The sequence below is a fragment of the Drosophila guanche genome, unplaced genomic scaffold (assembly GCF_900245975.1).
Source record: "Drosophila guanche unplaced genomic scaffold, DGUA_6, whole genome shotgun sequence".
Classification (NCBI taxonomy): domain Eukaryota; kingdom Metazoa; phylum Arthropoda; class Insecta; order Diptera; family Drosophilidae; genus Drosophila; species Drosophila guanche.
Genome location: NW_022995743.1, coordinates 16,079,002 through 16,104,523, shown reverse-complemented (window position 1 = coordinate 16,104,523; position 25,522 = coordinate 16,079,002). Strand labels below are relative to the sequence as shown.

The following is a 25,522-nucleotide window of genomic DNA, read 5'->3' as shown; positions in this document are numbered from 1 at the left end:
CCTGGAAATTGTCAGCAATTAACCCGCGGGTCAGTTGCAGTCGCATTCGCAGTCATTCCCGCCGTGATTTATGCCCCTCAAACAGCCTTAAAGTCACACACAATCAAGGCAGTCCTAAAGAGAGTAAGATGGAGAGAGAGAGAGAGAGAGAGAGGGAGAGAGCGCGAGATAAATGCCATCCTGACACGTTCTCCAAGTATAAAACAAAGTCGGATGCGCCTTGATGAATCTGCTTACCTAAGCGGAAGAGGGAAGGAGATGTGCATACCTCATTTGTGTGGTCAGCAGAAAGAGAGCGGGAGTGAGAGAGAGAGGGAGGAAGAGCACGAGAGGGAAGGAGTAGTTCTGTCAACAGAAACATAATGCAGCCCATGATGCAACTAGAAAAGGTAGTCTCGTCGGCATAAAGAGTCAACGATCTATGCTGTTAATACATAAGTTCTAGTGAAAGGGTTCTACGTGGTAAGTGTGAGATTTTTCAATATGTTACTACTTAAAAGCTGTTGTTATTATTTTTTTGTTTGTAGATTTTTATTATCGAAATTTCTTGTCGCACATAACCTTACAATTGCATCATGATGCAGCTAATGCCAGGAGAAATCTGAAAGCATTTTATTTATTTGATTTCTATTCGTTCTATTCCTGTTATGCAACAGTTACGAATAAGAACTAAAATGCAATTCGTGAGAGAGCTCTCTGGGAATGCCGCACCTTATATTAACACACTTTGCATTGCAATGAAGAATTTCCAAAGAGAACGAAATATTCCACGAACTGCGTTGCTCTTAGCAACAAAAACAACAGTGTTAGAGCCAAGTTAACCCATTGAAGCAGTCTGTCGTCTGCCCACGCTCGGCTGACGTCGCCGTCGTCGTAGTCGCTGCTGCCTTGTTTTCCGTTGCCTCGGCAGCGCACCGAGTCGCACCTGGCGCTCAGTCGCAACTTTGGCGACCAAGTAACAACATCGCAGGCAAACGAAACACTCGCGTGACACAACCAACACAGGAATTACAGTTGTTATTAGAACTTTTCAGAGGGGAACATAATTAAAGTGAGTGAGCAATAAGTGTGAGAGCAGCAACTCCGTAAGAGAGAGGTCGAACCGATCTCCTCCTAGCAGCTTCAGTTTTGTGGCACAATCTCTCTTATTCGTGTTGCATTTGCTCTTCGTTCGTGTTGCCTGCCACATCGTGTCGCGGCTTTCGATTTCCCATTACTGTTCGTTGCTGTTTTGGTGCATTCGTTTCTAAACGTGCGTACGTGTGTGTGCTGGTGTGTGTGGTTGTGGGAAAAACGCAACAAATTATACGGCTGCTGATTTTCTGTGTTTTTTGTTTGTTAATTAAAAACGTTTTGTCGCTTGTAATTGAGCTTCAAATGAGCCGCAAAAAACAGTGAAACAAGTGACTGAGAATCAACCAAAACGAGTCTAGGCTTAAGCGAGACACAACAAAAACAACCAACAATCAGAGCAACTAAATGCATTAAAAGTTCATTAGAAACATGATCAAACATTTCACCATAGCGTCCATCTCCAAAGAGACAGCCATTCCTAGCGGCCTTTCATCAGTCAAGCCATCAGAGAGTCAGTCAGTCAGTCGCTCATTTACTTTGTCAGTTTTAATGCACCTGCCATGACTCGCTGAAATAAAAATTGGTACCGCGTCATAAGCCAGAGATGCCCCTTAATGCGGCTCGAACTCTCGAGCTAACCGGCCTTTGGAGTCATTAAAGCAAAAAAACAGAAACAATTTCGCACTAAAAATCAACCCACAACGGGGGCTCTCGAGTGTTTTATAAGAGAGCAGCTGGCCCATAAACCGATCTCAAAAAGAGCAAAGCAAAACATACTCGTACATATGTATAATAATAATAAAATCATGCAAAAGGCATTTGGTTGTGGCTGTGGCTTTTGACCAATTTAAGTTTTTGTGGCTGCAACGCCAACGCAAAATTTGTTGTTGCTTTGCGATATTTGGTTTATGAGTTCTTTTGCTTTGTGTGGGTTTACTTGGCATTAGTCCTGGCCTTGGAGTGCCTTGGCGACTTATCAATTTAGATAGAACATAAATATTTCGCTTCAGAACTGTTTGGAAATTCCCCCAAGCAGAATTCCCATACTCAGAGAACACCATTGTGTGTGCTACACCTTTTTTCAGTCTTATATAACCCCCAACTGCTGGTTAACTTTAGAAATTCCAAGAATACCCATTCGTGAGCGGGCAATGTCTGGGGATAATTCATCAAATCAACTCATTCCACTCGCCTTTTTGCATACTTGTACGCGTCTTGACAACTTTGGACAGGGATTATAAAAACGTGCCTTTAATTTATCCAATAGATGTTTGAACTGCCCATCAGGTTGACGTTATACAAATGTTAGCCATAGGCCTGCACGTTCAGCATAAATGAGGCATTAAGCCGCAATTGCCAAAGAACCGAAACAGGAGAAGCGACCGCAGCAACAACAACAAAAACAACAGTCAGAGGCAAGTGCAGTCAAGGCGGGCTTAATTAACATGCAGCTGGCAACGTTCCCGTCAACAACAAAAACAACAACCTAACGACAACAACAAGCTGCAAAAGAACAGTGCAATTCCAAGATATCAAAAAGCGAAAAACGTTTTCTCTTTTGGTTTTTTGTGGTGTGCTGTGGCTGTGGCTAGAAGGTGTCGACGACGTCGAGCAGTCTAAGTTTTGCCCATCTCCAGACTAATGATGCTGGGGCTGACGCTGCCACTGCCTCATGCAAGAACTGCGCCCTGCAGCTGTTAATTAATCTGCAACGGCAAACAGAGGGGAAGAGAACCAAGAGGAAGAAACGCAGCAGCCAAAAGCAATTACGGGAGCAGAGACAGTGACGGAAACAACAAGCAACAACGGCAGAATCAACAGCAACAGCAACAAATAAAGCAAAATGTAAGTACACACAAAACAATTCATAGAGCTATGATCTCTAAATCACATTTACGCTCCTACTATTTCCCGTGAAATCTGTCCCTTTTCTAATGAAAAGGGAATATGTTGAGCCACCCCTTTTTCCGGGTGGCTTTAAGTGCAGCTGCCTCTGGACTTTCATTCATGCTGCTGCCGTAGCGGGAGCTGTGACAAAAGCAGCGGCAGCAACAGTAGCAGCCTCCCCATCGACTTTCTAAGCCAGTTGCCAATTTGGTGCATTTCGCCGATTTGGCAAGAGTCGGGAAAACTGGCCAAAACTAAAACAGGCAACTGGCAGTGCAAACAGCCGGTGACAGTGGCTGTCGTCAATTGTTTACCGTGTGCCCGCTACTGGGAAGACGACTGCAGACCAAAGACCCGGCCCGGGCACCAAAGATTGCAGACGGCAGACAAAGATGCAGTCGTGTAGGCCCATTCGCAGTCCCCGGGTCCGCGTCCGAGTCGAAGACTGGGTCGCGTGTTTGACACAAATGCCGCGAATAGTTTTGAAGGCGGTTTGGCCTCACTGCGACTTATGGTCAAAACCACCGCTGACTTGTGCAAACAAGAAGTCTGCGACTGGCTGTGTGTGTGTTTGTGTTTCTGTGTGCCGGCTGCTTCCTGTGACTCTGCTTATTGCGTTTTAATAAGCCGCGGCGAGTAGCTGCGAGATAGTTTTCAACGATTGGTCCCGAACCAAGTGTTGCATGTTTGCTTAAAGTAGCCGCTCCAGCAGACCCCCGAAGAACCAATAATCAGGCAAGCAACAGAGCACGCAAACCATGCCACGGGCCGGGGTATTTAACTCGCGTGCCATCGTGGGCAAACGGTGGGTCAGCATGGGTTAAAGTTGCTCATGTCGGCCCCCAGGCTATCACAGAAATCTCTTTTCGATTGTCTTTCTTTTACTGGACTCGAGGCGAACTTAATGAATACTTACAATCTCTTGCGAGATGATCTTGAGGGTAAATGGAATCTTTGGATACGAATATTTGCCTAGATAAATTCCTTAAGGTCTATTCATCAGTCAGGCATGTATTTGTTTTCGATTCTTTGAATTCAATAAGAATTATTTTATAATTGATTTAAATGCCCCACTGATCAAAATTAGCTATGGATAACAATTCTACAAAATTCGTAGATATTGTGGTGCTGGATTAATGAAACCTTTTCTGGCTATCATTAGGTCTGCATAATAAATATAATCGCTGTATCCGTAGATCGATCACCCAGCCCAATGGAAACAATGGGAAAAATGTTGATTGTCCAGCAGCAACAATTTCCATTTTGCTGGCCATTGTGCGGCGGCAGCTTTGAAGCCATGATTCCATGATCCATGGAATCGACTCCAGCTTTGGGGCATTCGTATTTGCTATTTGGCAATTTGTCGTTGAGATACGGCAAGTGTTCGCTCGAGTGTCGGACGGACTGAGATGCCGGGCATAGTCATAAGTGGCCAAGTATCTTTTTTATCCATAAGTCGCGCTCTGCAGTTGCAGCGGCACATTGCTCAAGATCGATTGACTGCTGCTCGTAATAGGCTTAAAGTGGTTGGGAAATGCTGCGGCTTGAAGTCCATTCATAAGCCATTGGCCACGCCTCGTTATGGTGACCCTCAGACACATGAACTTGGTTCATAAAATGAACAAACAAATAAAAACCGAGTTCAGTTGAGGAAAAAACAACACGCACTCAACAAGACAGCCAATAAATGTCCGACAGTGCAAAAAGGCCATAATAACAAACTAAAATAGACACTCAAAAAAGCCACCGACTTAAAGCTAACAAATTTGTGGCAACAACAGCAACAGCAACAGGAGGAGCAACAGCAGCAGCATAAACAGCAACAAGTTGGTCAAGTTTTTGCTTTGTTTTAGTGGCACTCATTAGCCAAGTTATGAACAGTAGCTGCAAAAACAAACAACCAAAGATTCGAGCAAAGCGAAATATGGTTAAAGCGTTTTAAGCCGAATGCAGCTGGCACACTGCCTGACAGAAGTACTCACATACCTGCCTTGCCTTAAGGCATTGCTTAAAGTTTTCCTCCTTCCTGTGTAACGAAACTTTTCGCATGCAGTGTAACTGATATTTGATGCTGTTCCTTAGTGTTTTTTGCAGCCCCGTTTCCATGGCCCACCCAATCTATGGTAGTGTTCCCAACGCACAAAACCGATGTTCTCCCCAAATCAATTAAATGAAATCAGATCTGATCAGATCTTTGGTCTCGCTGTGTGGTTTGGGGGGTTTCTAATACCCCAACAAACACCAATTGTTAGACCACAAAGTTGCACGAGTCGTTGGTTTCAGAATTGGTTTCTCATTTTCATTGGGCCTTTCCTTTTCTTTTTTTTTGTGTATTGTGTTTTTTTTTGGTTTCTCATTTTTGTGGCATTGTTTGAGCGATTTGTTTGAATTTCGCCGCCCGACAATGTCTGGCTGTGGAGTCTTTTGCAGAAGATGCCTCGCCAGCTTTTTGGGGTATTTTTTTTTCAACATTTTTTTCTTGAGCTGTGTGTGGCTTGGCATTTTATCCCAGTCACGCTGCAAGTTATTTGCGCCGTCTCTGGTCTCTGGTCTCAGGTCGTGCAGGGACCCAAGTTCTGTCTTCTCTGTTATTATGCCAGCCGGTTTCATCGTCATAAAGAGGCTCAAAAGAAGAAGGAGGAAAAATAGGAAGACTAAACGTAGGAATCGAAGACTTGGACACCCTCGTATCGTTGAGGGTGAAGCTTTTTGGTTTCATATACGTAGAAGGTCTTAGAGTTATAGTGGTAATAATTCATTTTCCTCTACTATTCCCATAATTATTCCACTTTGCTCTACAAAAGTCTGCTTAAAATTGTTATGCCCCGTGCAAGTGTATTCACAACAACGTCAAAAAGGAACAAAATCCGAATGAAAACGTCTTGGGTCTGCAGTTTTTGTTTGGTAATCCGAGCTCTGAGCCTTTTGATTTATGCAGTTGGCTACGTAAACTGCGGCAGTCTCAGTACTAGTAGATTTGAGATTCTACTCTTTCGAGAGGGTGTTACCCAGGAGAAGGTATGGTTCTATCAGGCTCTTAGGTGGAACTGCAGATCTTGACATCATGATTGATTTGAGAGCTGCAGGAATCTGTTTTAGTTAGACTACATTTTCTCAGTTCTCATTTAACGAAGTAAAAGATGAAGAGTATTCCCTGTGAGGCTTATTCTTACTTTGAGTTTTGCTTCAAGATAAATACTTTGTAGCTCCAGTCGATGCTCCGCACTTGTTGCATTTTAATATTTTTGTGGGAAAACTTTTGCCAAATTGGTTGGCGAAAGAATGTTTTGGCAGCTGCGTTTGGGGCGACTTCTCTCCCAGTATCGAATTATTCATCGCTCGTTTTGTTTTGACTAAAAAGTAAGTCAAAAGCTCGTTATGCATGCAGCCAGCGTCACGGAGATTTGTGTGCCGGGCCTGCAATTTGCAAGTAATTCAAGCCACGTCGAGTGGCTGCCTTTTGTGTGTTTCTTATTTTCGGCGATGAATGAAATCAGCTCTCAACTGAGCGCCAACCTTGCGAATACTTCGGCAGTGCTTCCGCTCTGAGGTAGGCAATTGACGGAGTCTGTGTCTATTATGTATGTGTCTCTATCCGTCAGAGTGCTCCATGTCCAATTATACAATAATTTGTACAACAGCAAAACGTGGCAGCCACTTCATTGGAGGAAGCCTCTTCGAAGGCTGAACTGAACTTTGTGCGAATCATTTGGCTGCAGGGCAATTGCTCTTCAAGTGTTAAAATACATCAAAATTACTTCATTTCCATTGTGGATGAAGTTGATGTGGTTTCCCATTCAAGTGGGCTAATGACTGCCGGTAACTCGAGACACTTGGAGATCACACTGATCTGTGTGTGTTTTTTTGTGGTCACGCATTAATTTCTAACCCTTGGACAGACAGCCAGCCAGCGGGCACTGTCAGCAGCTTTGCTGTCTTTTATTTTCACACCCAGGCAGGGCATCTTCTAAGCTATTTTTTCGTGGCTATCCGATTACAGTTGCTCAATATCTCTGGAGCTTTGTGCCTCGTTTGCATATGACACAAACACACACTAGAGACAAAGGCAACTTCTAACGATGCCGTTTTTTTTTTTTTGTAAATGTTGTCACCATTTCGCGTCGCGTTGTTGATCCGTTTTGGCCTCCAAATATTTGCATAATTTTCGTAGAATCGTAACTTCTCCACCTGCTCGCCAAACTAGGTGCCAAATGCGCAGTTCGAATCGGGCCAAAAGTTATTCTCAACGTTTGTAAATATGCTCACGATTTGGCCATAAAGTGGCTGGCTGCCCGCAACTATGAAGTTGACCAAATGGCTTGTACTTTCACCGCCGCACACATTTCAAATTGAAATTCAATTATGAAACCCAATACGCCCAGCTCCAAGTGGAAGTCAAGCTTATTGCTTCAGGGGGAAATCAATGCGAAAAGCGTTAATATTTATTAATTGAAGGAGTGCCAGAGCTAACCTTAGGGTTAAAACTCAACCTCACGCTCACCGATATCCGATATTTGAATGCTCTTCGTGTTCAGCATTTTGTCTGCAAAGTTTTCTCTTTGCTTTGACTTGCTTTTTAATCTAATTAATTACACATTTCTTATCAGCAGACTTGGATTAATGTTGAGAAATTAAAACGAATTCGGCATCTTTAAGCCCAAAGTAAATTAATAAGCTCGCTTGATCCGATATCAGCTAATAGTTGGCCATATGTCCTCGTGTACAACAACGTGTTATGGCCAATTAAGAGGCGGGTCTCTGGTTCATTTACCTGAGACATCGTTAGCGTCATCATTTTGAGTCGTTCTGTATTGATTGTCGTATGCAAATGACGCTGTCTGGGTGGTGGCGGTGGGGGGTGAAAAAACACTCACTATTCCCAGCCAAATGTCAAGCGAAATCTGTGAATCTGTCACTGACTTGTCGCTTATCTGTCCCTCTCTCTCTCTCTGTATCGTTCCCGCATTTATGGCTTAACCCCGCTTAACGAGCGCGCTGTCCGGTGTGGAAATATTTTCGTAGTGATGCAATGGCTGCGACTTGGCTCTGATTTACAGTCAAGATCCGTGCGATAACCTCACATTGAAATTGCATTAGGATTGCTATGAGACATGAGCTCTGCCGAGTCGTGTGGATGTGGGTGTTGGCTGCGTCTCAGCCGAGATGTGATCGTCAAAGGCGATCACCTTTTCTCTTAACGATTACAAACGCTTGCAATTAACTCAAGTACTGTATTTACAGGCAGCATACAGCTCCGTGTTTCTGTTGCCCCGATCCATGGCCATAACATGCTATATCATAATTTACAACTTTGACGTTTCTGCCGGCGTCTGCTGGAGTCGGCGGCAGAGTCAGGCTTCAGCGCACGCGTTCACCGCAATTCTGTTTTCGATTATGCGGCTCATGGCTCCCGGCAGTCGTAAGACTTCATCTCTAACTCCTAGTCCTGCTCTATCTCCCCTGCCCGATCCTCCTGCAACTCCAACTCCATCTCCGGCCTTGATGGCTTGCCCCTGGCGGCGTTTTGTATCTTGCGCTTGCATCTTGTATCTGCCACGACCACATGGGGCGGCTGCAACAAAATTTGTTAGCCTGTCATAAACTGCGCCAAATCGCATAAATTATGAACCGCCATGGACCGTTTATCGATATGCAAAAAAAAAAAACACAGTATCGAAATTTTTATCGTCTTGCGCCCAGCGAAAGTGTCGATGGGATGCCTTTGCCTGAGAACCATTTCGTATGCCTTCTGGCTAAGCAATTTCTTTTAATTGATTTTCAACAGCCGTGTGAGTCTGTCTACCCCACTCGCAACCTCTTGTCTAGACTCTCAACGTCATCGACAGAGCCAACGCCAACGCATGAGATGCGGCCTGCCCGGTTGACAGGTGTTGATTGAAATGACCCGAAAAAAGAAATAAACCTAACAAGCAGGAGGCAAAAATACAATGCGTTGAGGATGGAGACATGCGTCTCACACTTTTGCCATGTTTATAAACAGCTGGGGAAAACATTGCGAGAAAAAAGAACTCAATCAACTTGATGGGTAAACGAAAATATCAAATAAGAAGGGAAAGGGAAGAACTCTTTAAAATAAATCTTGAAGGGGCACCTTCCGATAGTCAACAAAAAAAAAGTCTGAGAAGGGAGTAAGCTCGAGGAATGGCCAACTTTCTGTCGTACTCGTAAACCCAAATGGGACAAGTAAAAGCTAGAAAAAACCACAAGGAAAGCACCAACAGACCGCTAACATTGTCAATGCTATCTTCCCCGTCAACTATATTAACAGAACAAGAGGAATATGTTTATAAATGTAACGACTCTGACGCACTCGCACACATTGACAGATCCAGCGATTAGATAAGTCACGCACTCATACATACTTACACACATTTATGCACTTGAGAGTCATTACAGCGCATGTCAAACTGCATGTCATGCAAGTCTCTGGGTGTACGACACTTTAGATCTATTTGCCGAGCGAGACTCATCAGACACATCAGCTAAGAGGGCAGAGGCAAGGGCAATCAATGAACCCTAGAAATAAAAGAACCAAATGCATTGTGGAGTAGAAAGATCAGCAGAAATAAGAATACGAGTCATGGAAGTTCTGTCAATTGTTCCACACATCATCATCATATGAGCTGCTGCTGTAACGCAGATGCCTTTTCTATTCTATAATCAAATTGTTTATTCAAATTGTAAGCGTAATTAAATGTTTATGTCGTTGAGAACAATCATCAATTGATTATTATTTACACAATTGCTGGCATACGGGGTAGGCAATCGATGTCAGGCTGCCTATCAGGCAGGGTCGGTGCGTCGGTCGGTCGTCTATTGAACTCCGAGTGCCAGTCCATGCAATGATAATTTTATTTCATAATTAGTATTTCCCCTGAGCATTGATTTTGTAATTTATGCTAATTCCTACAACTTTTTTCTATGGAATTGAATATTGTATTAGTTGTTGTGTCAGTAATGAGCGGAACACTAACAAAATTTCATGCTCTATGAGTGGACTCGAGAATTTCTACAAAACTGTCACGGATCGTAGGGGCAGCGGCATCTTCGGGGGCTTCTCTAACAACGTTATGTGAGCCGGTTTCGGTTTCTGGCAAACTCTATTATTTGTTCGCCATTCATAAACAAGTTTTCTGTTTGAGCCAGCGGTTGAAGCCCCAGTGAGTGGTCTTCGCGGCTTTTAATTAAGCGTTAGTGGATTCTCTCATTGCTCAAATGTCGAAATAAATTGCTGCAATTATTTATGCGTCACACCCAATAGATTTCTACTTGCCGGAGGGTCTAAACAGCCCACGCTTCCACTCTCAATGGAATCTATCAGCTAATGCTATATTGATGGGATCTCTAACGAGTGATGTTATTCTCTCTCTGCCAACGAAGGGCTTGGGCTGCCCAACTCGAAACTAGCATTCATTGTGCAACTTGAAGTTTGTGCTGCTTAATGGCTGACATGTCACAGAGTTGTCTTTCTCAGTTGCTCAGCTATAATATTTTCCCAGTCAGCTTCTGTGTAACCTAATGATGCCATCGCTGGAAGATCAAACGCAAGACAGGCTGGCAGTATGGCAGGCGACACTGCGGCAACACCTTTCGAACTTCATCAATCATTGCAAATGCTTCCGCTGCCAGAACCTTAACTCCAGCCACTACTCCCACCAACAAAGTATAGACACAAAGATATGTACAAGTTGGTTTTTTCGCTTATCGGGCATGTGTGGAATCGGGTTTGTTTGGGTGTTGTAGCGAACTCGTTACGATACTCGGCACGAACTGGTTTTCGGGGCTGGCTGTCCGCTAAGCAGTCACTTACTTATATTTATTAATTATCGTATCGATAGCTCTCGCACCCGAGCTCGAGCTTAGCCGCCCCCTTCCCCCCTGGGCCACAACCGAACCCTTTTTAGCTGAACAGCTGAAATCCACTTGGCATTGTGCTTTTTGGGTTTCGTATTGGGGGTTCGCTGGGGTTCTGTGATTGCCAGTGTGCCGCTCTTTTATGGTCGACAACCAAAACAAACACAAAAGATACGGCACACACAACACAGATGCATGCAGTGAGAGACCTACACAAACACACGGACAGACTGGCGTTACAGAGCATAAAGTTCAGGCGGGCAACGGCAGCGGGCAACACTCGTGAAGTTTTTCTGCCGGCGCATTCAGTTCGATTCGAGCGATTTTCGAGCGCGGAGCGCACCAACTCGCACAGAAACAAAACACAACAACAACAACAAAAAGAGAAAAAGAAAAAGAAGAAATCTGTAAAGCAACTAAAAATTACCAGCTCTGAGTCAGCCAAAAACTAAACTAAACTAAACGCTGCAGCAGCGGTGTACAAAGTTATCCGCCAAGTGTGTGCCGTGTGTGTCGTGTGTGTCGTGTGTGTCGTTTTTTGTCGCCTTCGAAGTTCATTAATTTCGGCATAGAATTTCCATTAGCTAAAAATAGCTAGCGCCTAGCCAAATGCTAATTAAATGCCAGCCCAGAAAGCCAGCCGATAAATACCATTAGGATATTACGTATTCCCCGGCGTTATGATTCTCTCCAGCCAGCCGCAGTACAATGAGTCAGAGTTTGCCGAAAAGATAAGACACCTGACGCCCACCGAGCAGGAAGCAGTCAAGCGCTTCTGGAGGTAATGATAATGCGGCCAGATCCGCACAGATATCGGTAGAGCTCCAAAAAAGGGGAAGCAACTCACACGCAGTGTCTCGAAAAAGGTTTAACGATTATGGTTTCAGCTGGGCGTGATCTTTGGTGCGAGTTATGGAAATGCTTACAAAATATTAGAGACAAATGTGTTTAAATTCATTCCGAAATAAGACATGGAACTTTTTTTATTCGGCTGCCAACCGCACAACTTTGTCTGCAACACATAACCGAAGCCAATTATCATAATTTCTAATTATGACAACGCACCACGCTCCAACCAGGAACAGTCACAACAAATTGTGGCTAGACAGCAGCAGCAGCACCAGAACATGTCCAGGGACTAGAAATACTACAACCCAACAAGATGGGTGTATCATAATCATAAACACGCATATTAATTTGGTCTCTGCAATCCTAAAATACGCGATGCCGCAACGCGTTCCACATGAATGCAACAGGGCAAATGGTATGGGAATGGGGGGTGCTGGGTCCATGTCAGGCCTTTTTCATTCATGCAACAACATAAAGTTTGCCGCATAAATCAGTTGACGCATAAATTTTCATTTTACATAAATTTTCAAATCGGCCAAAAAGATGGAAACATGAAAAATGACTCAACAAAACTATGGCAGCAAATTGCAAGACGGCTTTCCATTCCACTCGATATTCTTTATATAAAATGAGGTATAGATCCTTAGATCCGTACATGCATTGTATGGTTGCAGTATTATTTATAACATGACAGGCAATTAATTGAATATTACACGTGCATTACAGGCAAAACATTGCCATTCTCCTAATTTGGCTAATTGCATTAGGACTTCTTTTTGGTTTGGAACCCCCTTTCATGGGGAACCCAAAACAAATTATAAATAATTGCAGTTTCCGTTTCCAACAAAGTGGAAACATGAAAAATGCAGCACGCATGTTACATTTTCCAGGAATGAAGAAGGAGAAGCAAAGTTAACTAATGAGTTCTGTGGATGGGAGGGGATGGGATGGGTTACCACACTGTGGAGTCTCCTCTCCTTCGATGGAATGGCAAACAGATTATTGTGGATTTTGTGGCGCGCGCATATTTCCAAAGATGTTTCCAAATACCGAACAAAGGGGGCGACAACAAGAACTCAAAATGCTGACAGCTTGATATATTTTATTATAATTTCCTTCCTAAGGCAAGTGTGGCTCCTGTGTCCCATCCATCTCATCCACTCGGCTATTTGTGTCTATATCTGTGGTATCTCCCTGCATTTGCCACATTCTATGTGTCGTGTGCATGTGTGTGAGTGTGTTGCACTGAATTATTTTTAAATGTGATAGCAAAGAGAAATACTGACAATTGTCTAGGCCAAAGCCCTGGGACACGCCCGCGGGCGACTTTACCCATCGCTGTCTATTTACTTTGCTATAAGCTCTGGAAACTTCATGTGTGTTTTCTTTCACGCGTAATATTACTATTTGTTTTTACATTTGCCAATTTGCTAACAAGAATTTCTTTTGTCCGACTTGTGTCTTTCCAGGTCGCTGGTTTTGCGAAGTCAACGCGCCTTCATTGAGGAAAATGGTAAGTTAAGACCCGGCGTGGGCCCCTAGAAACGTGTCTCAGACCCCCACATGGCTGGCTGGCATTCTGCAACGGATGTGGGTCAACGTGACGCCCTCACAAAGCCGCCAGTCCGGGCCAGGCCAACACCCACAATTGTGCGCTGTGTGTGTGTTGCAGCAGATACAGTGTTAACGATACACTTAACTTGGCCGAAATGGCAAATTTGTCACTGCACCACTCGGACTGGGCGAAGCAACGCACTTTTCCAGACCGTCCAGACCCACGCAAGCGGTTAACAAAATATCTTTCGACTCCTTTATGGAAATCACTTTTGGCAAGACCCACGCTCCCCCCCACGAACCGATCGATCGATCCTCCTCCTCCTGCCGATGCAGCCTCAACTATGCGAGTTTTAATTAAGCCCAAAGCCAAGAGGCAAGACTCGAAACTGGTTTCGGGCTTAAACTGAAATATTTACCGCGATATCAAATAATTTTTGGTATCATTCACGTTTTGGCACTTTATGACAGGCGGATGTGAGGTGACAGCTTGGCTGTGGGCGTGGCACATCACGATAGCCCATGTTTCATTCGCTCATTCGGCGCTGGCATTAATTGCGGCAATTAAAATGGGAAATGTAAATGTCACCTGGTGCGCCGAAATCCACTCATTAGCCACACACGAAGTGCCCAGCCACTTCTAAGATCAGCAAACGGGAAACTTTATGGCACGTTTTTAAAATCATAAAAACTAAAAACACAGCCCCGAAACTACCGCTACAATGGCCACAGGAGGCACTTGAGTAGGCCCAACATTAATTGGATAATTAAAAATTAAGAAATTGTAGCGGCAGCGATGCGGCTGGGGAGCACTTTCCAAAGAAGAACTTAATGATTAAAAAAGAAAATAAAACAAAGTAATGGAGAAAAACTTTTGCTCCACATAAATTTGACTCTAAATTGATAAATATTGAATTACAGACCAAGTTAGATTTTACTTTTAGAGTAGCGTATCAAGAGTATCGATGATATTGGGCGTTTCTTGCTTAAGTCTCTGCCAATATGAATATAGATATAGCCATTATGCATTTATTTTCCAATATGTCTGGCTGTGTTTTTGGGGTTCGGTCATGCAATTAGATTGAAACAAGCGTTGCGCGTGTTTTGCATAATTAAATTTTTGCGCCTTACGGTAATTTGTGGGGCTGCTGCAAGTCTGGAACCGTTAGCTTCATTAGCCCGTTGCAGCTGCGACTGCCACTGCAACTGAAACTTGCACTGACACCGCCGCCTACCTCAGCCCCAAGCACCAGGCACCAGGCACCAGGCCCCATATGAGCAAATTGTAAACATGTCAGTCCGACAACCAGTTTGGTTTCGGTGTTTACATACCCTTTGACCCAGAGGGTATGCCTGTTTGGGACAAAAGTTTGCGAACCTGCAGCGAATCGGAGTAGCGATCTGAAATGGGAATTAGGAACACTTTTGAGCACAAAGGAATATCCCGAAAAGGTTGCGACAACCTAAAATCAAAAGATTAGATTCATAGTACACATTTAAAGCATTTTTGACAGTGTATTCCCACTGCTGTTGATCTGTTTATCTCTGTTGTGTGAGCTTTTTACGAATTTCATTCACAAGTCGAGCTCATTTTGTATGCCGGGCAGCATCTGTGCATCATTCAGCAGCACGCCTACGCGTAAACATAGTCATTACAGAAGAGACCGATCCGCATGAGAGCGGATCATGATAATGATGATTGGAACGGGGACAGCGCCTGCAACTGGGACTGGGACTGGCACTGGAACATTGAGACATGGAGACCCCAACATCGGCTACGTGTAGCGCCTGAGCATGATCGTAATTCGAGTGCTTGGCTAATTTGTTAATTTATATGTGTGTCGGGTGCCGGAATACGATTTATGTTGGCGCCCTTACATGGACAGCGATTGTGCTGCGAAATGAAGTTGTTAACATTCACTTTAAATGATTGCGGATCGAGTTCAAAGACTTGCAAGTTGCAATTAAACGACAATGTGAAAGTTAAGCTTTACATTAGACCAAGTACAAATGTTTTGGTTACTCTGCATATGGCGCACATTAGGCAAACTGCATTCTCGGCACGCCCACCCAATCCAAAAATCTCATTGGATGCCAAATAAAACAGCAACTGATTGAGTGATTGAGTGGGTGGATGTGCCTCAATCGTTGATAATTAAGCTTTGGCCATGGCCCTGTAGCCGGCTGCTAATTACGGCTGCCGAAGCTCATCAATATGCGGCACCACTTAACATCATGTGGTGCAGCAGCCTCAACACTTTCACAAGACACGCCCCACACACCCACACGGAGCTACAGCTGCTGTCCATCGTCCCACACCCCGTCCACTGGTTTTCTGTTTGTGAATGAAAAGTGAAAAGTGGCAGCGAGATTCTCCATTCGATCGGAACTATTTTGTTGTTCGCCAAGAGATGGCGCTGCGCAAAGCTGCGGAGTCGGGGGCGCTCTCTCCGACCTGATAAGCAAATGCTAAATGGCCGCGTATCTTATCGGGTCTAATTTGCTGCACGGTGAGAATATGACACCATCTAAACGTCCAGTTGGGTGTGGACGTGCAGTGGGAGTAGTACGTAGTAGTAGCCCCTAAGACTATCCCCCAGCCGCACTATCGTGGGTTGGTCTGAATCGGAATTCGAGTCGGAGGTCAGCCGTTGTGCTGCAAGAATTTCAAATGTTTTAAGTGCAAACTCGAGTAACAATTTAAATGTGGTGGAACCTATTCTGGTGTGGGGTCTTGTGGCTGTGGTATGAGGGTAAAAGGCCCCAGTCTCAGCCACAGGCGGACGCGTTTGTTGACCAAGAAAGTGAGTGAAAAGTGGTAAATAGACCTTGTAGATAAAATTATATAAATACATAGCGAAACAGAGTGCTTCCACGTATTTGTAAGACATAAATCCCAGCTGTTTTGAATCATTTAATTAAGGATATAAAAGTATCTGTTGATTGCATCTAAATTGCTTCCACCCTGTAATTTCTCCTTGATCTTGTGCTCGATGCAATCATCAAATGTTTGAATCATTATTTAATTATCATTTTCCTTGATTGCAAAATTGTTTAAATCAATGCCAGAGTAGTGTGCTCTCCGTGCTGCATAAGCCATTAAAAGTGATTCAGCTGGCCAAATGTCGTTTATCTAAATGAACCAAAATTAGTTATTATATGCCGCAATTAAACATAAATAAGGCACGCATTTATCTTACGGATACACAGACACAGACGACTGCGTTCCAAGAAGAGCGATGAGCGCCTTTGTGGATGCTCTGAGATTACCAAAGCCAAAGCCGAAACTTGTTTGTGGTGCGCAGGTGTGGCTCTGTTTGTTTGAATGTATCGACTGCTGGCTTGACCTTGATAGTGACATTTGGATACATCTTGGATACAATATTCTCATCTCTCTCTATCTCTCTCTCTCTCTTTCGTACAGCTCGTCAAGTGCCTGGTGGCAGCACCAACAGTTCCGCCTCCAGTCCGGAGTCGTCTGGTATGAACCGATCGGTGCGCAGCTGCAACTGCTGTCCCTATGGCTATCACATTGACCTGGACTTTGTGCGCTACTGCGAGGCGCTGGCCCAGGCCAAGCCCAGCGAGGAGGAGCAGCGGCGTAGGGATCGACGTCGCTCGCGCAAGTCCATGGAGGTTATGCTCGGCTTCGAGAGCCTCTTTGGCGGCGACTGGCAGGCGGAGACGAGAGTGCAGGGCCGACTAGCAGAGGTGAGTGCCGGCTACCGGGTGGCCCAGTGGCCGCTTTGATCTTGTCCAGCTTCACACTCAATTAACTTGTCACCTTTCCCTGTTCCGCTTGCAGGCCGCACATGAAAGCGAACCAGATTCTCCACGCGGAGTCGGTGGAGCAGCAGGTCTGTCGCAGTCCTATACCACAACTCCGTGCTATCGGCCGCGTTCATCGTCTGTGCCACGCTTCACTTACGGCAGCATCCCGCCGAGAGCCGAGTCACCATTTGGCACTGCCTCCTCCACGTGCTCCTCGCTGCGCGGCGGCGTCGAGAGTGACGCGGGGATCTATCAACAGCGCCATCAGAGCTATGGCCGACCGGCGATCAGTCCGCCAGAGACGCGGGCCTTCCTCCACGACGCCCTGGACGAGGTCTGCAGCGATTTTGAGCGCACACTCGAACGGACATCGGTGAAGCGTCGCAAAGGGGGTGCCCCCTATGCGGGCGGCTCCCTCTCCATGGATCGGAACAACAATAAGTTGATGCTGAATCTCAGTGGCTATGGCCAGAAGGAGCGCAATCAGCGCCTGGGCAACAGCACGTGGGATCGCTACTTTGATGTGGCAGGTGAGTAGCCCCCAGCAAGAACTCAATTTAGCAGCTTCTCAGGCTGATCTCTCCCATTCCGACACGCTGACGATGATGATTCATAGAACAGCGAGCAGAGATGCCTCGTACTGTTGCTCTTTCAGATACTTTTGCTTTCTTTTCTTGACGCAATTAGCGCTGCTCTGCTGCGGCACATGTGACATTTCTACGCACGAAAGTGTGAAAAATTTCGCACAACTGTTGGAGGGGGCAGGCAAATGCTGTACAGTGGAATGAAGAGTGAAAGCCAGCAGCTAGTTTGAACGGATAGATATTAGGGAAGTCTTTCATTTATTTGTTTTTCAGTTATTACTCACTATAAATCTCCTAAGAATATGTTCCATATATGGCCATTGTTGGCATGGAGTAGTCACCTCCGCGGCTGTGTTTGATCAAAGAATATTTCAATTTCCGTAGACTCGGACTTTGAAATCACAAAAATTATTACATAAAATTCAGTTAGAGTTGCAGCTCAGACACAGATATACATACTCGTAGATGCAAATGCAGATGGCAGATGCAAATGCAGATACAGAAACAGTAACAGTCGCTTTTCATCTTTGGCATTTTGAGACTCAATTGCAAGGTACGGCATGGGGCATGTGGCGTGTGGCAACTTCAAGGCAATTTTTGAGGCGTTCGTATCTTAAATCAATTTGAAATGCGCATTTGGCGCTCAATTTGCATGCAAATGTCTCTGGCTCCGTCTCGATTTTCTTGTATTTTTTCATGCCATAAATTTTGCGATAGAGTGTGCAAGAAACGAATCAATGCGAATAAACAAATCAAATTGTCGCGTTTTAGTTTGTTTTTTTCTTGCGCTGTTGTAGTTCGAGAGTGCCAGAGGACCTGGAGCAAACAGTTGTCATTGATTAATGGCCAAATGGCCACAGAGCCTAGGTAATTGCCGGAGTATGTTTGTGCCTTTAATAAATGGCTTTCAAATTGAAATAAACATGGCCAAAAAGTACTACAAAAAATAGATTTCTTGTTGCCAAAATGTTTGCCAGTAAAAATGTCCGACAACAACAAAAAATGCGTGTTAAATTCCCCAGCCTAAAAAGGCAGCGGCATTTGGCAGCCTTGTGAGATCGGAACTGCGGGACCCAGCCCATTGCCAACCCCAAAAAGTACTAGGAAGACATATATCATAAGATAAAAACTGTCTGGAATCATAATTAGTATAAGGTATATGCTGGCTATTAATAGGAATACCAATTGGTTGGGGGGGTTTTGAAAATCAATCAGATTTCAAATTCGCCATAATTAATTGCAAGACAGATAAGATATGAAATAAACGTATTCCCCATTGAATAGCAATAGAAACCATATGCCATATGCATGTGTTTTGATGATGATTTATTCAACATTAATCATGAATCAATAGATCTATGATCTTCCCGGCCTTGACTCAGAGACACAGCGTTGGCATCAAAGCCAGGCCAGGCACTGAATGCAAATTGATATGCAAATGGACAATCAAAAATCAATATTATTTGACTATGAAGAAACAAAAACAAACAAAGCAGCGAACGTCTCTTTGAATACCCTGGAATACCATGGGGTATATGTAATAAAGATAAGAGTGCTGTCAGACTCCAAGGGTATTCCTGATTCGATATGCTCATCTAGCATTTTGTGCGAGCATTACCACACGTCACTGCCATAATCGTTATCAGCTTGTGCTGTTAATTGTGCTTTTAGCTTATCAGCCACAACAACAATAAGACAAACTGTTGCCCATGTTCTTTTTGTTGCTCTCCGCCTTTTATTTTGATTATTTAATTTTGTATTTGCCGAGCGCAAAACCTTATCGGCGGCCTGTCTCTACGCTCTCGCGCGCTCTTTCAGCAAATTGGTTTCTATTTTATATTGTTGTTAGTACGGACATAACATTAGTTTTTCACAAGAGTTGTGTTAAATAATGACCCAGAAATCTCTGCTGGCAAATGGTTGTTTTGTCGCTCTTGTTTGCCCGATGGTCGAATGTGTGAGCAAAAAAATCTGACAGCAGTTGGTCGACGACTTTCGAACGAATAGCATAAAAAATGTGTCTGTCTAGCCGCGAAATAAAAAACAACAATTGTTTGAAATGATTGTTACGGATCAACTAAATAAAACGAGTGCAACTACACATAATAAAAATACGTTTGAAGTGTAATTTAAAATTTATGCGAAATACATGATAAAATGTAACTACAATTCGACAGCAGCGAAAACGACAGAAGATTTTGAAATTAATTATAACGAAAAGCATAAATCACATTGATAAATACGCCAGTATATGTTGAATTAAATGGTTAACCCCATTTTCGATATAATGCTAACGATTCTTAGAAAAATCAAACACGAACTAGTGCACAGTGAGTGTGGTTGAGGGAGCCGCGCTTGTTTTTGTGGCCGCCACTGTACGGCATGTACAGCAGATAGCATGTGATGAGCTTTTCGCTTTGATCTGTCTACGCTTGCCCCGATCCCGATATCTGGCAAATCAAATAATATAATATTGTCTCTAACACAGCGCTTTAATTAACGGCAACGGAGATTAAAAATAACACACACAAAAAACAGTCTTTAATTAACAAAAACTTTTCGCGGACAGACGGGCCCAAGTGCAATGTCTGCTGCCTTGGCCCATATGCCGCATGGTGTGCTAGCAAGCTAAGCTGAAGAATAGCAAATCAATAAAATGTATGCCACAGCCGATGATGCCCTGCCACAGAGACGCCGGCGGCAGGGCCAGAGGAACACCAAACACAAGACGGAACCAAAGACCAGGCCGGACAAGAGCTGGTGGAGTGACTGTAGGTTCATTAGCGGAAAGAGCTGACCCTTTGGGTTGTGCTCCTCACATTTCGGACTCCATTTAGTCCAATTTGTATGGGCCATAAAAACTGATTAATTATGCTGCCGGTCAATGCTACCAAGCGTCACGCGTGTATGCCACCCCTCTGGCTCCCACCTCATTTCGCCTTGACCAAAGTCGTTCTGCCCATTTGGCACCGAGCGAACAGAAAATAGAATTCTCTTAGCCTAAAAGTTCACTGCACAGCCGACAGCATATACAAAATTAAGTAATAGCAACAAAGTGGGCGAAAAGCAACACAAGCAGAGGGGGGCAGGGAAATACTTGGCAAGGCTGACAGCCCGAGATGAGTAACAACTTGTTGTGGCAGCGGGCGCACAGTGCGTATGAGGGAAACTGAGGGAAAAATACATCCATATTTTGAAGATTGTCTAAGAAATGTGTGCTAATAGATTGGGCATACTTGTCTCGTAGAATCTTTGCAAATATTCAGCAATGATAAGTACAACTGTGGCAGCCTTGTCTCTTGTGCAAATACTCGGTTGAGTTTTTCTGTGATATTATGGCGATAAGTAGCAATTACATAAATGCATAGATAGACTGACATCAGCTCGACTCAAAGATAGCCTCATCTAACTAAGCAAGCCTCTTCAGATCATTCATATATTGATGTCACTTTTTCTCTCAGTAATAGCTCATATTAGCCTTTAAATCTATCACCTAAGATCTTGGAGACCCAGTTGCTCTCACAGACAATACACCCTTCTACCTGAGGAGTACCGGGTATAAAAACTAATATTGAATAATGCCTGCTTTGCTTACCCTTCTTATCACGGCGCATTTGTTCGCTCTCTCACAGCGAAAAAAGCCATCAAAATGTTCGTCGAGTCATTTTGGGCTTTTGTTCATTGTCTTTGCTTTGCTTTTGCATTGTGTTGTCTGTGAAAATTATGCGAACTTTGGCACAATTATTAAAATTAGATTTGTAGAGCAAAATGTATTTTATCAGCACGAGCTTTTTGCATTGTTATTTCGCGAGCCGTGGGCGTAACGCCCAGTCCAGTCGCCAACGGGCAGTGCTCATGGCAACTTTACAAATCAAAATCGTGTTGACCAGGGCAAATGGCAGACCAAGTAATCAGCGCAGCCTGCATTCAGTATCAACTGTGATTTATCCTCGTTTTTGTGCACTCCACAGACTCCTGCATAGCGGGAAATCGATCACCAACGAGCACGCCGCACCTCTTCCTGCGCTCCAATACGCTTCCTCTGCAGCAGCGGCCCAGCCCCGCCGAGGTGCAGTATGAGAGCTATGTGCAGGCCACGGTGGCGGCCAATGCCAAGTCGCCAGTGGAGCAACTGGAATCGCCGAAGACTATGCCAGGCACTGCACCGCCGCCTCCACCACGTCGGCATCATCTGCTGGCAACTCCCAAGGAAGGCGAGAAGGAGAATGGCACCATGAGCAGCTCCATGCAGTCGCCAGTGAATTCGGAAACGGGTCAGACGACGGCGGAAGCCCAGGCACTGTTCCAGATCCGCGAACAGATGGCCATGAGCCTGAAGCGCCTGAAGGATCTGGAGGAGCAGGTCAAGGTCATACCCGACATGGAGGTGAGTACCCAGCTCCATTTCCATGTATATTCCTGAGCTCACATCAACGACTCCCTATCTTAGTTGGAACTCAATTCATTGCGGTCGGAGAAGCAGCGTCTGCTGCGCAAGAACGAGGAGCTGGTGCGGGGACAAAGACAGACACCATCACCTCCCAGTCCGGGCCTAAAGAACGCCTCACCCGTGCAGTTCACGCCACAGCGCATAAGTCCCGTCTCGCTGGAGAGCCTGGGGGCACGCATGCGCAGCAGTTCGACCTCGGCGTCGCCTTCGCCCAGCGTCATTCGTCGCGATGTATCCACCCAGGCAGCCAGCCGGGTCACAGCCACCCGAGACGTGGCCGTTGGCTCCACGCTGAGCACCCGTCACGTGGCCACTCAAGAGGCGGCGGCCATTTACTCACAAGCAGAGCTGGAGCAGAAAATCGGTTTGGCCCTGAGCAGCCACCAGCAGCAGCAGCTGAAGAAGCTCATCACAGTGGGCACACAGATGTACGTGCCGAAGCGGGAGCAGCGGGACTCGGGCATGCAGACGCTGGCGGAGCGACCGAAGCTCAAGTACAATGTGGGAGTCAGTGCCAAGCCCGCGACGAGGGAGAACTTCACCAGTTGCAAGCCAGATCTGCGCACTGTGGGCAGCTCCGAGCACCGCATCGACGAAGAGCTATGCGAGAAGTGTGCCATCAGCAAGCGATCAGTGGGCTGCGGTCCGGAAGTGCCCACGACGGAGAAGCCAGCGAAGTCAGCGCCACAGATGCTGGGACGCAGCAACACCTTCAGCCTCGGAGAGAACGAATCGCTAAGCCTCATCCGCAAGGCAGTGGGCTGTCAGACGCCAATTACGATGGTGCACAGTGCTGCGAGTCAGACTGCGATGAAGACGGTTCGCTCAACCGGAGCTCAGGTGACGCCGCAGCAGCAGCACGCGGTGGTGCAGTGTGGGGCAGAGCAGAGCAATCGGCAAACCGATACCGACGGCCTGCAGCGCCTCTCGCGTAGCGCCACAAAGACGGAACAAGTGGCCGAGTCTGTGCAACGACCTCGAACACGTCACACAGCCTGCAACACGGATCAGCCGGAGCAAAAACAGTTGCCGGAACCGATCAAGGCACCCGCCACCACCCACTCTGCCTGCAACACGGATGAAATTCGCAAACGGGATGTGGGCTGCGGCGAGATTGTCAAGCCACACATCTCGATTGCCTGTGCGGCCAACTACTGTGATTCCTGCAAGGAGGCCATCCAGGACCTGGCCAAGGGCTTCTCCAAGGTCAGCCCAGCCACATCACCCGCACCGTCCAAGCCGGGAATAGTGCGTCGCTCCACGTCGGCGGACTCGCGCATACCGCGACCCAAACACATCACTAGTCCCAGTCCGGTGCGCAGGGAGCTCAAACGGCAGAATACCTACACACTGGCGACGCCCACAAAAACGCCCGAAAGTCCCAAGGCAGAGCGGAAAACGCGACTGAGGTGAGTTCTCGTGCTTGAAGTTTCTCTTTTCAGTCGGCTGCGACTCACCGTAAAAGCTTGCGTGGCAAAGCTTTACATCGCGAGCTTTTATCTGAGACACTCACTCACTCGCTTGCAAGCTTTTGGATGTCGCAACGCTCTGTGAGAGACGAACCCAAATGTAAACAAAAATTTGACTTGCGCATTGTTTGGTTTGTGGTTACCTGGAACGGGGAATGGGGAAAATCTCCGTTGGATGACCTTCAGTCAGGCTTTAGTTTTTGCTTTGGCACATTCGTGCCATTCGCTTCTGTTATCGCTTATTTTGGTTTTTTGTTTGGGTTTTGATTTTCGCATTTTGACAATGTTCTCCAGCCTGAGCAGTTTTACGTGCTACCCGCTGCTGGTCAGCGGTTGCTCGGCATTGCTGCTAACGTGGGTTGCTCCCACTCTGATTCTCAAGCGCTTAATAACGAAATTGTTTTATTACAGCTCCCTGCAGGAGAAGCCACCGAATGTGTCGAGTTTCCAGTCTTCCGATTCGTCGGGGGAGTCACAAAGTTTTATCAGACAACCGTCCAGCAAACAGAACCTTTCATTGGACCTCAGCCAGGTGGGTGACGATGAACTGATTGTACGGGAGGAGAAGCGTGTGAGCATCAGCTGGTCACGCGATGCCTCCCCCGCACCACTCATGACCTCCTCGGCCACAACATCGGGCACAACAAAGTCGGCCTCACCGGAGCAGGAACAGGAGCAAGCCATGAGCATATCCAGTGACTCCTCACCGCCCTTGGATGTTCAGATTGCTCAGGGAGCACGCAAAAAGTCGAGCACACCGCTAAAATCTAGTCAAAGCGAGGACTCCCAGGTGACTGTCATCGAGCGACCGGCCACAAAGGCGCAGCTTCATCAGCTGGCCCAGGCGGAGGCCGAGCCGCGCAAGAAGTGAGTTCGAAGAACACTCCTTTTTCGATTGAGATTATTAAACTGTTCCATTTCCAGAACCGAGATACCCAAGAGCCTGGCGGATGCACTCAAAGTCATCAATGATTCACTGCTAAAGAGGATGGTGGCCAAGCCTATCTCCTCGCAGAGCCTCAAGCTATCAAAGACGACAATTCAGGAGCATTGGTTCCGAAACTCTAGCACTGGCAAGGCTGATCCTCACGAGGTGGAGGACCACTTGGACTACTTTGAGTCTCTCTCAGTGCCCCTGCTGGAATATTGCGTAAACCTCTCCGACAACAATGTAAGTTCTGTGCTGTAATCTATGTTTAAGAGTCGAATATTTATGTATGTCTCCTTTCGATATTATAGGGCAACACAGCCATGCATTATGCGGTCTCGCACGGCAACTTTGACGTGGTATCCATTCTGCTGGATTCGAAGGTTTGCAATGTAAACCAAACGAATAACGCCGGATACACGTGCGTGATGCTCGTATCGTTGGCCAAGTTAAAGCAACCGTCCCATCGGACAGTCGTGGAGCGACTGTTCAAGATGGCCGATGTCAACATACGCGCCAAGAAGGTAGGTAAGGGGCCGCCAAAACCCCGCAGATCCCATCTCCAGACATCTGATCGTTGTTCCCCTACTAACCGAACCCCGTCCGCCGTCTGATTGCAGCACTGCCAAACCGCACTAATGCTCGCTGTGTCGCATGGTAATGGCGACATGGTCGCCATGCTGCTGGAAGCCGGAGCAGATATCAACATTCAGGACGAGGATGGCAGCACGGCTCTAATGTGCGCCGCCGAGCACGGGCGTGTGGATGTGGTCAAGCATTTGCTGTCCAGTCCAGACTGCGACTCCCTCATACAAGATGTGGTAAGTAACATAACTCAACACATTATTTAAACTATTTACTAATTATAGACCTTTTCATAGGATGGCAGCACGGCCTTTAAGATTGCCTGGCAGGCCGGACATCGGGATGTGGGCCTGCTCCTCTATGTCCACGAGCAGATGCTACGCAGCAAGCTGCCCAATCGTGGGGAGACCGCCCGGAATTCGCTCCTCACCATGGCGCTGCACAGCCGCCAGTCACCGGAGTAAAGCCATCTTGTATTAGCGGCCAAATTGTCGAA

The 25,522-nt window shown here is 45.9% G+C and overlaps 1 protein-coding gene across 7 annotated transcripts; it reads left to right on the top strand.

Moving 5' to 3' along the window:
* Positions 1-948: 948 nt before the first annotated feature.
* On the top strand, positions 949-25,520 carry LOC117583606 (KN motif and ankyrin repeat domain-containing protein 2). Of its 7 annotated transcripts, none has more exons than XM_034272319.1 (12): positions 949-1,051; positions 2,342-2,919; positions 13,155-13,198; positions 16,664-16,950; positions 17,045-17,540; positions 21,566-21,981; positions 22,045-23,453; positions 23,925-24,380; positions 24,438-24,684; positions 24,753-24,965; positions 25,062-25,262; positions 25,323-25,520. In XM_034272319.1, coding segments are annotated over exons 2-12 (3,939 nt in total). In that variant the 5' UTR covers positions 949-1,051; positions 2,342-2,917; the 3' UTR covers positions 25,491-25,520. The 7 variants fall into 7 exon arrangements, with proteins under 7 accessions (XP_034128210.1, XP_034128123.1, XP_034127957.1 ...); XM_034272232.1 differs by lacking the exon at positions 949-1,051 and adding an exon at positions 1,089-1,252; XM_034272066.1 differs by lacking the exons at positions 949-1,051; positions 2,342-2,919 and adding an exon at positions 11,492-11,617.
* The last annotated feature ends 2 nt before the right edge of the window (positions 25,521-25,522 follow it).

Coding starts and splice junctions, on each gene's coding strand:
- LOC117583606 (XM_034272066.1), top strand. CDS start 11,517: ATGATTCTCTCCAGCCAGCCGCAGTACAATGAGTCAGAGTTTGCCGAA. Junction 13,199..16,663: donor CGCCTTCATTGAGGAAAATG/GTAAGTTAAGAC, acceptor TCTTTCGTACAG/CTCGTCAAGTGCCTGGTGGC. Junction 24,966..25,061: donor TCAACATACGCGCCAAGAAG/GTAGGTAAGGGG, acceptor GTCTGATTGCAG/CACTGCCAAACCGCACTAAT.